At 51.9% G+C, this 12,584-nt stretch overlaps 1 protein-coding gene across 1 annotated transcript in view; it reads right to left on the bottom strand.

The window, feature by feature from the left end:
* The window catches only part of sptbn5 (spectrin, beta, non-erythrocytic 5), a 56,402-nt gene that overhangs the window by 922 nt on the left and 42,896 nt on the right, over window positions 1-12,584 (bottom strand). Inside the window, exons 44-71 of the mRNA XM_066694700.1 lie at window positions 12,321-12,434; window positions 11,901-12,022; window positions 11,592-11,754; window positions 11,295-11,483; window positions 10,211-10,288; window positions 9,796-9,968; window positions 9,317-9,407; window positions 8,926-9,072; window positions 8,088-8,225; window positions 7,637-7,893; window positions 7,207-7,393; window positions 6,760-6,972; window positions 6,278-6,474; window positions 5,899-6,103; window positions 5,616-5,792; window positions 5,339-5,494; window positions 4,895-5,112; window positions 4,562-4,751; window positions 4,256-4,432; window positions 4,066-4,173; window positions 3,437-3,937; window positions 3,086-3,157; window positions 2,775-2,861; window positions 2,541-2,632; window positions 1,541-1,717; window positions 1,054-1,161; window positions 821-975; window positions 38-205 (exon numbers count right to left, since the gene is read on the bottom strand). Of these exons, the coding sequence (XP_066550797.1) occupies window positions 38-205; window positions 821-975; window positions 1,054-1,161; window positions 1,541-1,717; window positions 2,541-2,632; window positions 2,775-2,861; window positions 3,086-3,157; window positions 3,437-3,937; window positions 4,066-4,173; window positions 4,256-4,432; window positions 4,562-4,751; window positions 4,895-5,112; window positions 5,339-5,494; window positions 5,616-5,792; window positions 5,899-6,103; window positions 6,278-6,474; window positions 6,760-6,972; window positions 7,207-7,393; window positions 7,637-7,893; window positions 8,088-8,225; window positions 8,926-9,072; window positions 9,317-9,407; window positions 9,796-9,968; window positions 10,211-10,288; window positions 11,295-11,483; window positions 11,592-11,754; window positions 11,901-12,022; window positions 12,321-12,434 (4,660 nt within the window). The remainder of the gene's footprint in view (window positions 1-37; window positions 206-820; window positions 976-1,053; window positions 1,162-1,540; window positions 1,718-2,540; window positions 2,633-2,774; window positions 2,862-3,085; window positions 3,158-3,436; window positions 3,938-4,065; window positions 4,174-4,255; window positions 4,433-4,561; window positions 4,752-4,894; window positions 5,113-5,338; window positions 5,495-5,615; window positions 5,793-5,898; window positions 6,104-6,277; window positions 6,475-6,759; window positions 6,973-7,206; window positions 7,394-7,636; window positions 7,894-8,087; window positions 8,226-8,925; window positions 9,073-9,316; window positions 9,408-9,795; window positions 9,969-10,210; window positions 10,289-11,294; window positions 11,484-11,591; window positions 11,755-11,900; window positions 12,023-12,320; window positions 12,435-12,584) is intronic.

Below are 12,584 nucleotides of genomic sequence, written 5' to 3'. Positions count from 1 at the left end.
ACGAAGCAGGGATTAGGAAAGAGAATGAAATGCAGACCTGAGAGGCCGGGGTTGCTGTGCGCTCTGGTCATCAGGCCCTTGATCTCCCCCCCCTCGGGGTAGCGGTGCACATTGTAGTAGGTGTGTGGGGGCTTGGGGGGGGGGGGCGACTCCACAGGGGCCGGGGCCGGGGCCTGGGCCGTGTCCTGGGGTGCCTTCTCCTCGACTGCAGACAAAGCCAGGAAAGAACAAATCAACTCCTGGCTTTTATCACCCTCTCTTTCTCTGTGTTGCATGCTGGGAGTGCGGGAAGTCTGCAGTCCTCAATAACAGCCCATTTGGCATGACTTTGAGTGAGCTACCTGTCAGACCACAGCATTGTGCTGCCTAAAGTTTTATTTGCTGATTCTAGAACATGCAACCCATTTTGGCATTTTAATACAGGACTTTTGAAGGATGCTTGTTGAGGCCCTGGGGTGGCTTCGGCTGGTCCCTGGAGCCAGCACAATGACTTAACACTAACAACTAGAAACCAACAGTTAAATTCGATTTACAAAAAGCAAACAAATAAATGTCCACTGATTTAAAATGCAGAGAGACTTGTGTGTATATCATCTTAAATGTTTGCGGGTTTCCCCATGATGTTCGATGTGTTTTGCTTGTAAACAACAATCTCTGACCTGGTTTGGGAAGAGGGCGACTCAGTGAAGAGAGAAGCGCCCACAGACAAATAAATAAATTAAATGGAGAAAGAGAGGGGTCGGAGGTGAAACTTCAGTCATTTGCAGGTTCTTTATCAGAGAGTTAAAGACGTGGCCGTGGCGTTCAGGGCCTGGCTCACTCATGTCCTGCTCTTCTGGAGGCTGGGGGTGTTCGTCAGAGGTCATGTTGGGGTCAGGGGGCGGGACTGTGGCAGCGGACCCTGAATCGATGTCATCCCCAGCAGGAGGGTCCGCAGACTCCGATTCCTGCTGCAGTTTGAAGGAGGGGGTCCTCCTGCATAGAGACGCACACAGACATTAGCAGGAGACAACGAACACGTTCTGGCCCGGACCGGGCAGGAGGCAGTGCTACCTGGGCAGGATGTCCTTGCTGCTGCCCTGTCTCTCCGTGGACATCCCCGATCCCGGCGCTCTGGCTGCCTGGTCCCCTCCTGCGCTGCGAGGTCTGGGAAGAGGGGCCCTGCGGAGAGAGTGAAAGTGATCCAACAGGTCGGTTTTCTTTGTGAGAAAGTGTCACTCAACAGGAAACAAGTGCAAACAGGCCAAACAACAGCGTCTGTGTGTGAGGTGCAATAAATATGGAAAAAAACTGGTTTGGCAAGTCCAGAGCTGAGTTCAGCAAACGTACAGGTAGGGTTGTGAAATCCCCCTGCTATTACTCATGCTGCCAGCTCAGGGGTAGAAACGATTCTCAAGAAGGGCTCGTTTTTAAATCTTCTTCGTTACCTGCTTTATTTTAAACATTTCCCCTGTTCTGAGACCTCATGCCCACTAAAACACCCAACCATCTGTCACAAGACCAGCCATTCACGTCCTCGTGGCGTTCTGTTTCTCCTCACCCTTGTGGTTCCAGGCCGCTGGGCACAGTAGGCGATTGGGACCCGTTCACGCTGACAAAGGGCCTGGGGTCCCCTGGGACAGAGGCCAGGGCAACGCCACCCTGCAGTCTCTCCACCCAGCGCTGCTGCAGCTCCCGACACGGGGCGGAGAACAGGTACTGACCCCCATCGCTCAGCCTGAGGGACAGACGGAGAGACACCAGGTGGATCAACGTGGCCCAACTCTGCTCCTCTGGTTTCTGATCTACAGCCGTTCAAACGCGGCAGGTCGGCGGGCTCTGGGCCGGAAAACTGTTATGCCAACGGCTGTCATGAGCATAGGCGGAAATCCATCCTGGGGGGGTCGTGATTTGTCCCCCCCAATATATCACTGTAAACATAACTGCGTATTATTAATGCGCTATTATGTAATTTCAATAATATTATTACATTTCAAAAATCAGCATAAGTGCTTTCATTGTCTATAGAGTGCGACCCTTTGCCTCACAATGGTTTAATCCACTGTTCTTTCATGTTCAGAACTGTACTTATTTTGAGCTTTTTGTTCTTGTAAAGCTAGTGTAGTAGACTAAAGGTTCTAAATGGAGATTCTTTTAGGTGAGATCGCACCATGCTCATTGTACCACTGCCACCTACTGGCGTTTCTTGGTATTTGTATTTACAACCTGCAATACCTGCATACATACTGGACTGCTAAGGAACACTGCTATAACTACTAGTAGTAGTATAATTTAAACATTTGAAGAAGTTGGGACAACCCTTCAGTTAACTACCTATTAATTAGTAATTATGGTTCCTCAATATACATTTAACATATTAAAACATAGGCTCTGTGTTACAGCACTACTTTTGGTGTCCCGCTCAGGAACTGCTCTTGAGAAAATTTCATGTAATTGTCCACTCCAAAGTTGATATCAGATTTTCATCCCTGGTCATGAGCCATTACGACTATTTAAATAGCTCCACTCGTGATGCTGATAGGATGTTGGAGGCAACTCACGTCAGCCTGAAGACATGCTCCCTCGTCCTGTGGTTGGGGGTCTCGGCACACACAGCTCCTGCGATGCTGACGGCGGGGATGCTGGGCGACTTCTGAAAGCAAGGAACACAGACCTAGAGATGAGACCACCGTCCTCAGGGAAGCTCACAGCTCTCAACGCACTCCTTAAACCCCGCAGAGATGGTACGCCTGCTAAAGGGGAAGCGCGCGCTTGTAAGGGACGCTCAACAATACCTGAGCAGCTTCCTCCTGGTCCTTGTAGAAGCTCAGGGAGCCATTGTCCAGGACGGTGTAGAAGAACCCCCAGGGGAGAGTAGAGGCCTGCGGATACAGAGGGGACCTGGTCAAAAAGGAACCATCTCCTTTGACTCCCCCTGGATGCGTCTTTACAGTACAGGCATCTCTGAGCATCTGAGACTCAAGAGAGAAACTGTACCTTATCTGCATCGGCTTGACTATTCCTTACAGTGTTTGTTCCCCCCCTCAGAAGAGTAAACGGTCAACTGGCTGCTATAATCAAGCGCTTCTACCCATGGAGCTCTTACCTTCTGTCCCCTTCTCAAGAGTTTCTGTTTGAGCTCCAGCATTCCCTCCATTTTGGCCAAGTCAGGTCTCGCCTGCAAGCAGTGAAGCAAGAGAAATGTAACATTTCAACAGCAAATGTGTAAAAACATTCAGGTAATAATTGACTCCTAGGGAACCTACTGGGACAGTACAGTTTCTGAGTACAATTGTCACAACTGTGTGTCAAAGATTAACCAGAATATAACGTGTTAACGACAAATATGTCCTTCAATGTAAAGCAAAACGGGAAGGGAATTGACCAGCTGAAAGTTTGTCTCCTGTAAAGTCCTGTCAATTTGCTTCAAGGTGTTTTTCAGGTGTTCAGTTCTTACATCTGAGTCCGAGAGCAGCTCTTCCTCTCTCTCCTCCGACTGCCTGGATCGTCGAGGAAGACGAGGCAGCGCCGGGGAGAGGTCAGGGTCTGAGCGAGGCGGGGGCGAGGGAGGAGGGCCGAGGTCCGCCGAAGACCACATGGCCAAGCGAGAGGTCCTACTGGGATAGGATGACAGACTGGGGGGTCTCACTGCTGTGGGCGACAGACCAGCCGGTTTGGGCGCAATGGGGGGTTTAGTCGGCGAGGTGGAGGGTCTTCTTGTCGAGGGGGTCGAACGGCGGACTGGCGAGAGGACGGTGTCAGTGCCGCGATTGGACTGCGGGGTCGGGCTGCGCAGCGGGGGCAGAGGCGAGGGTCTCGGTGCAGGCGATCGGGGGGATCCCAAAGATCCCAAAGGCCGACGGTCTGGCTGCTTCCTGTGCAGAGCGGGCACCCTAGTGAGCTTCTCTCGTGGGACATCCCCTTCCCCCGCCTGGAGTCGCTGCAGCCGCTGCTCCTTCTGTGGAGAGGAGGGACACGTTAGACTGGAGAACAGGGGACAGCGTGGACCACTGAGGATAAATAGCTTACCACTTATGGGAAGAAAATACTCAATTTGCCATCATTCATATACGTCTTCTTCCTCACCTTGGTTGTCTTCTCCTGCAGCTGGGTGAATCTCTCCTCCTGCACTGCCAGCATGGCCTCCAGGTCCTCCTGTCTCTTCATCAGCTCCAGCACGTCTGGCACCGAGTCCTGCGAACAAATGACACACTGCTGTAGCACTGTACCTCGAGCCAGATCTGCACCAGGCAAGACCCGCAGAGCGCCATCTCACCCCATACACCTCATCCGTGAGTGCGGCCTCGTGGGCGCGCAGCCACTGCTCCGCCTGCTCCAGTTCCCTCTGCAGCTGCTGGATCTCAGCGGACTCGAGGAACAGGTGCCTGCGCTCCTCCCAGCTCTCTTCCACGCTCCTCAGCAGCTCCTCCAGCTCCTGCAGCTTCTCCTCCACCTGTGGGGGGACAAGCAGGAAGCGGTGATGATGATGCGAAAACAACCTTTTACAAGGAGACCAATCAAGTGTCTTTCCCAACAGAGATTCTTCCCAATTAAATAATCTTCAGATGCAGTTCTCCGTTACCTCCGGGCTCATGAAGTTTCCACTGTCGATCAGGCGTTGTCCCTCTTCTCTCACGGCCTGGGCTTTGTCCCGCTGCCGGTCAATCTCATGGCGGTATTCCTCGTGGCGTTTCAGGCTCTGCTCGAAGTCTCCGCCGTCACCCCCCAGCTCCTCACCTCGCACCCGGGACAGCATCTCCTTCAGCCACATGCTGTTCAATGACACCACAGCACAGCTGGTCACGGAGACTGACAGAGGCAATTTCTGGCACACAGTTTCAAAATGACACCCGCGAGTGGCTTTTCCCCAATAGTAGACACATCGAGCGCTACAGGCTCGCCCCCCCACACTCACACGAGCTCCCTCCAGTCGGTGAAGTGGCGCTGCGCGGTCTCGGCCTGGCTCAGCCTCTCTTTGCGCTCGCTGGCTTTCTGCTGCAGGCCCTCCCAGCTCGCCTCCACCTCCTGCAGCCTCTGGTCCAGACTGTGGCGCACCTGGGGGTACCGGCGGCTCAGGGTGGCACCCTCCTGGCGGGTCCGGGATACCTCCTCCCCGATGGCAGCCAGGTCCCTCTGCAACAGCACCGCGGGGAGTTAAAGACCCCTGTATCACAGTTTCCATCTCCCCCACGATACCTGTCGAGCCCTCTTACATTCCCAGAGTTCGATCTCACCCGACTATGGGAAACACTCTTCAGAAGCAGGTGGATTGGGCTTTCTAAATGATTTCCACGGCCTGTCCCAAGTAAACGGAGCCCGTAGCATCTCTCCCTGACCCCCCCACCCTGGCTGCCCATACCTCCAGGACGTCGTGTTGCCGTAGCAGCGCCTGGACGCTCAGCAGGTCGTGGCCGTGGTCCTCGGAGTGCAGCCCTGCCTCCTTCTCGCTCATCCAGCCCTTCAGCTCGTCCACGTCGTGGTCAAACTGGTGCACCTCCCGCGCCGCCCTCAGGTTCTGTCGGGGGAACAGACAGGAGGTCGGGAACCAGGTCCATACCAAAATGTGATGACTGTAAAAGACCTTAATCTCCCCTCCTGTATTGATGGCCTACAATTGTACAAACTGTAGCTCTTACCTTCGCTCTGGTCTCTATGGTCTGATTCAATTCCTCCCACAGTCTGTGGAGCTCCGCCTCCCTGGCCTGGCCCTCAGGTGACCTCACTTCCTGCCCCAGCTGCAGGACAGAGCTCAGCTTACTGAGACCAAGGTTTGCCACTTCAGAGGAGAAGTCCTCAAACTTCTTCTGCAGGACCTGGTGGATGTAGAAGGGATATGTTTCTACAGAGAACAAATTACTGAACATTACTTTACTTTACACTCCCATTCAACCCCTCTCTGAATGTATTTTCTGTCTTCACCTCGACATCCTCCAGGTCCTGGCCGTACTCCTCAGACTCCGCCAAGTTCTTCTGCATGCTGATCCAGTTGGAGAAGTCCCGGGCCTCCCTCTCGAACACATACAGCCGGCACTGCTCCTCCAGGGAGGCCCGCTGGTCCGCAGACAGCTGCAGCAGCGACTGGTACTGCTGCACTGCGGGCTGGAGGTTCTCGGTGACCAGATGACTTCAGGACGGAGAGCAGAGAGCAAAGACAGAAGTCAGGCTGGGATTTGTACTGGAAGGGTCTATTACTCTACAGCGTAGAGATCTCTCCACCCCAGAGAGTATTTGCCTCCATCAGGCAAAGTGCTAACAATGTGTCTGATAAGTTCAATAAGGCCATCAGGGGGTGTAGTACCTGTTGGGGTGTCCACTGCGTCCCAGTCGGGCTCCTGTCTCCTGCAGAGACTCCACTTTCAGATGCTGGCTCTCCAGGTCAAGGTCCACAGTGTCCAGTTTGCGCAGCAGAGCCTGAGTGGACTCCTCGCTCCTCCCCAAGTCTGAGGACTCCAGAGTGGGAAGCCGCTCCTCCATCCAGGACTGCAGCTCCGACACCTGGCAGGAGCAGGAAGGGAGAGCAAGGGTGGAGGAGCCATCACATGGTCGCAGAGTAAGCACGGGGGTAGTTCGAATGGGGAGCGATCTTTTAATTTATTGTCACAGTATGAAAAATACACAGGACAACCAGATATGTCATTTTTATACCTTGATAGAAGTGCGGTTTAACAAGACTTTTACAGACTATCCAAGCACCCTCAGGAGTCTGAAGTCACACATCTACTGCATCTTGTTTTTTTTTGCTTTAACAGTGTAATCTAGATCTTTCCCCTAAATTTTTACCTCGGTGAGGAACGTCTGGATTTGTAGAGCTTCCTGCAGCTGCCTGCCTCTGTGCTCCGCCTCCTTCCGGAGAGTCTGCACAGCATCCTGCAGCTCTGCCAGTCTACTGCCAATCTCCTTGGCAGCAAAGTGCCGTCCCCTCACCAGACTTTGCCCAGCCTCCAGCACCGCTCGTATCAGTGGCTCCCGGCTGGCCCTCTCCTCCTGCAGAGACTGCACAGAAACAGGAAAATATGCAAAAATCTACTTTCAAAAGGTTGCTTTAGTTCCTGGTTGATGTTTTCGTGGCATGTTCTGTTTCCGCTAACTGAGAATGTGTCTTGGACTGCATGATTCTGATTTCCAGAACCTCTGAGCTAAAGAGAGGGAGAGAAAGTACCCCTTCTACCCATACGCACTGACCTTCCCCCATCCCCGTCTCCCGACTCCCCTCGGTTGGTTTCTCACCTGGTGTTTCTTGAGCAGGGTCTGCGTGCCATGCAGCGAGCTGCCCCAGTCCTGGGAGCAGGCGGAGGGCAGTCTGTCTCTGATCCACACCAGCTCATCCTCAAGGTCGCGGTACAGCTGGAAGAGCAGCTGCCACGCCTCCAGGGTCTCCCGGCGAGACTGCAGGGGCTCGGACAGCCTGTTATACCTGCGGTCACACGAGGGGAGGACAGTCCTCAGTACGGGTACATGCAGAGGTACAGACGCAACACAGAAGCTGCCTAATAGAACCACATGCCCAGTTCTATCCGACAAACTGGACCTATGTTGTGTTCTAGCACAGAGTCCAACATTTCATCGTTAAGTAACAGAAATATGAAGGACTGCTTTGGACAAGAGCAGCCTAGTGTCTGACAGTTGAATCTGATTCAGTCCTCTCTGTAGATAATACCTGTTCACGGTCTCTCCCACCCTCCTCTGGATCTCCTCTGCCAGAAAGTTGCCCTGACTGCGGAAGTCCTTAGCGGTGTCCACCAGCACCTGCACCCTTTCCAGGTGCCCCTCCACGCCCTCCTCCAGCTCCTGCAGCGCCTTCAGCAGCCGCACCGCCGACGCCAGGTCGTTCCCGCAGTCCGGGTTCGACAGCTCCACCTCCACCGAGGCCAGCCACTCCTCCACGTCCTCCAGGGAGCGCTGGAACTGCAGGGCCTAGGGGTGGAGGAGGAGAGAGAAGGGGGGGGGAAAGGAGAGGGGTAGAAAAAAGTGTGTCTTAAAAAATAAAGCTCAGCCATGTCAGTGCCTGTTACAGTCACACACAGAGATGGATGTATTGCACTTCACATTTTAAGTGACGGTACAAAGCCCCTGCACCCCTCCGCCCCCCAGGACAGCTGTGCCGGTACCTGATAGGCCTCCTGCAGCCGACACTTCTTCTCCTTGCAGTTGCTGAGGAGCTGCTCCCAGTTTCCCTGCAGTTCCTTCAGTCGGGGGCCGATCTGATCAGAGGCAAAGTGGGCGGCTCCCAGCATCCTCTCTCCTTCCTGGAGGAAAGACACAGAGGCAGCCTTTACCAAACCATTACTGATTCTGCTGCACTTCTCGACAAGGAGAGGTGAGTGGAAAAAAAACAGGCTTGCAGTGCTGTTAAATATTGAGGTAATGAAGACAGCGCGTCTCCTATGACCATTAAAATAAATAAATCTTCTCCACTGTGCCTAACACACCCAGGGGATTACCAGTTCAACACCACCTCTCCACGGAGCCCCTGACCGGACATGGCCCGCCAAGCTGCGGCCAATGGAGAGTTAACACAACTGTCCATAACTTTGAAAGTTATTCTCCACGTGTCAGATTCCTGTTCCTGTGTCCTTTGTCATTTTTATTTATAAGTTGCAGCTGTCTGTGTAATTAGTTTCGAGGAAACAGACAGTGATGGATAAGTTAATTAACGTGCGCATTAGGGATGCACCGATAATAGTTCTGGCAGGCGGCTGAAACCCCGGCGCTCTGCTCACACTTTATCACTGTTTATAAATATTCATAGAGCACATTTCTGCTCAATGTGGGATCTGAGTGTCTGCTGTGGATGAAGCATCTTACTTGTACAAACAGACTCTGGCATCCTGCCCCTGTCACACAAAGAGCAACAGGGCTACTGTAGCTACTGAGCTCCCCTGCATTTCAATGCCTCCTGCCATCATGCACATGTTCCTAAGAGTGCTGGTTTAAAGTGCGCCCCACCTTGGTGAGAGACTCCACCCGGTTGCTGTTGGCCAGGATCTCCGCCTCGAAGCTCTGGTGTTTCTGCAACTTGGCCTGCAGGTTGGTGGGGTCCCTCCAGCTCTCGTCCAGAGCCACAGTGTTCCTCTCACTCAGCCAGGAGCACACCTGAAACCAGAGGCATCGATGGGGGTTCTTTCATCCAGTTTCACACAAACAAGCACAGCCTGACAACCTCAGGTTCAGACATCGAGACACAATAAGGTTAAAGAAAGCTGAGCAGTCAGGAGGTAAAAGACATAGATGGGGAGCATTCTCCTAGAAAGTATGCTGCAATAACTGCTTGAAGTATCAAACAGTGGACTCAGATATGGACATCAGACTGGCCACATCTCAGAGCTATCTATCCCACCTCATAGCTGCTGCCCAAGAACTTCTGGAGCTGCAGAGATTCCTCCAGCCTCTTCCCTCGAAGCCCAGAGTTCTCCATTAACTTCTCCTTCCTGAAAGGCATAAGATCTCAGTCATATTGCAAGGAATCGTAAGAATGGACAAGCTGTGATACTAAATACTGTTTTATTGGTAAAAGTATTTTACATTACAATAAAAAACATTCAAACAAATTGTAATACTTGTGATTAAAATTTTTAAATCAATTCTTAAAATCACTTAAAATTTTTAAAATCTTTGTGATTTAACGTAAACAAAATAAATGAACTTCAAATAAACAAGTGCACAAAACAACAAAATAAACGTGATTAAAGCAAACTGCTACCAACAAAAAATTGCAGGACAGCCGCAGCAGTCACACATCTCCTACAATTCACACCATGATGGCGACGCTGGGAGTTCAGGAGGCCAAGAGCCGGAGCCGCGCTCCCCGGGACTCACTTGAGCTGCACCGCCTGGCTCTTGCTCCGGATGCTGTCGGAGTCGAAGTGCTGCTTCTGGACCAGCTGCTGAGCAAGTCTCTCCACCCGCTCCACCTTGTCCAGCTGAGCATCCAGCGCCTTCTGGAACAGAGCATGCTTCCTCTGCAACACCTCCACGCTGGACAGGGAGTCCTGATCACACACAACACACAGTCAGTCACAACAATCTTGCTTTCTCTACTACTACTTTCTCTGCAGGCTCTGATACACAAACACATCGTTAACACATGTATAACGTGAACTAAACTGCTACAAGAAAACACAAAAGGACACATATACAGTTGGGAGGCGTTGCAGTGCCAGTGCAGAGCAGCAGGCTTGTTAAAACAAACGGCTAGCCAAGAGAATGGTTTTCTGCACACAAACTCCCATACCCCGAGGTCTTCATTGGCCAGGAAAGCCTCCTTGTTGCTCAGCCAGCTCTCGCACTGCTCCACATGACCAAGGAATATCTGAAAGTCAAAACAGGAGATGCCGTTGGAGAAGAACACTGATGGAGAGATTCACAACTACTGCTCGCCTGCTGCTGCTACTGCAGGTATAGTCTGAACTGGACTCAGAAGGACAGTGATGTTTGAAGCTGAGGCAGCGGCCACCTCTGAGGTCTGGGAGTTTCAGTCAGGGTCTCTGGGAGTTTCCAAGCCCAGGATTGGTGGGCAGCACTTGGGTGAGCTCTACAGGGTCAGACTCGCTGGCGAGGGAAGAAACTGCTTTCCACCTAGATGCACCTGCACTTGTTTTCCACTAGGTTACATGATTCCTGCCACACTTCCTGTCTGTACCTCGAAAAGCTCACAGGGCGATTCTGCACCTAATACCCCTGTCTTCGTATCAGAGTAAAAGAACCTCCTCCAACTATTCCACCAACAGCAACTGAACACCATGACACATCTGGGTAATCTGCCAACACTTAGGAAAGAAAATTAAATTTGGTTTAATTAGTCTTAATTGTTGTGGGCTGAATGTTGCTTCTGTAAAACTTTAGCAATAAAAAATAACTTACTTATGAAGTCCTTCCTTATTAATGCAATTTTATACTATGATTTTCCAAAACATGTTTTTATGTTCCAAGGCACAAATCTGTCACCGCCTCTCCATATATGAAAGCATCCTGGAGCAGGTGCAGGTTTATTATTCCTGCCTCCTCGTTGCTCTCAACAGATTCGATCTCATCAAAGGCTTCAATTTGCAAATTGACAAATAAAAGGACAGGGACCTCGGCGAACTTTATCAATCAGGGTTAGAAAATAAGTCACGAATGCCTCATTTTTTCTTCGCAGCATTTACTGTGGATGCATAAAACTTTCAATCTAAAATGAATTATCTATACCTGAATTTTTGGAATAGGTTTGTTAATTTCTTTTATGTTTATATGTGAACCACCGTTTCATCGGATCAGTATTGATTGGCCAGTGCGGGTGTGGTGGCTGCTGCCTTGATGTTTGGGACACGTGGTACCTGGAGCTCCAATGCCTGGTCCAGTCTGTGGCTGCGGTCCTTCCAGGCTCGGTTCAGTCCAGTCCGGGCCTCATCCAATTTGGTGAGAGCCTGTCGGATCTCTGAGGACGCTGGGTGACCGGTCTTCACCAGTCTCTGCCCAAAACTCTTCGCCAAGTCGAAGCGCTCGCCCCTTGCGTCTATCTCGGACTGAGAGAGCAGACGCAGGTCACATCAAATGCCATTCAACTCATTGACAGCTACCTTGCTTACAGTGTAATCTTCAGACTTTATTAAATGGTTTATGTAATGACTCACCTTCCTGTCCTGGTGATCGGCGATGAAGCTCTCGGCCTCAGTCTTACTCTTCGGCAGCCCACTCTCCCCCATCTGAGCCGTGACCTTCAGGGCCCAGTCCAGCAGGGGGCACTGGTCTGCCTTGAACAGCTGCAGCTGGTGAGACGCCTGCAGCTTCTCCTTCCTGTAACAGCAGCATCAGCCCCGTTACCCCACCAGCCCCATCCTCCACAACTGTACGGTCTACCTGTCAATCAATCTCCCCAGAGTGATGCTGCAGAAGTCTGTCGGGCGGTCAGTACCGAGCCGTCCCCAGGGGACATGACTTACCTCAGTTTGGTCTCCTTCTCCAGCCTCAGCCAGGCATCCTTCATATCCTGTTGCTTTTTCTTCAGCTTCTCTGCCATCACCGGCTGGGTCCTGACCAAGCTCTTAGCCTCCTGCTCTAATGTCTACAAAAAGGAGAGAGAACCAAAGGGAACAAAGAGTCAAGTGTCTAGAGAGGAAGGTGAAGGAGATGGTGTCTTCCATTACTCAGGGCTGGCAGAGGGGAATGAAGTGTGGTGTAGCTGAGAGATCTGTGAGGCTCGACAACTGTGAAAAGCAGACAATAAACGTGTCTGTGGGATTAGAGGTCTGAGAGGGAGAGAGTGGTTTGCCAGTGTGCTCTATCCCACAGGTCTAGCTCAGCCCAGGCGGCACCTGGTAAACCACTGAGTGTGCGTCTCACTCTGCCCATTGGATACACACCGCTGCCTTTTCCTGGATGACCCTGATCTCTCGCTCCGTCTCCTCGTGGCGGCGTATCAGGTTCTCCACGCTCTCCACGTCCTGCCCACAGTCCTGCCCTTGCATCAGCAGACTCTGCAAAAGCCCAACGAAGAATCCCGTTAGACTTGTTCGTAGGGGACAGGATTGAGTTTGGATTTGTCGTGCAGCACTGGCTTTGTGGCTCTTGATTCCTGAACTTTAAGTGAACCACATCAGTCAGGTGCTATGTGCTGGTGTTGGCCC

This window comes from Amia ocellicauda, chromosome 21 (assembly GCF_036373705.1).
Source record: "Amia ocellicauda isolate fAmiCal2 chromosome 21, fAmiCal2.hap1, whole genome shotgun sequence".
Classification (NCBI taxonomy): domain Eukaryota; kingdom Metazoa; phylum Chordata; class Actinopteri; order Amiiformes; family Amiidae; genus Amia; species Amia ocellicauda.
This window is presented reverse-complemented; position numbering and strand designations above follow the sequence as displayed.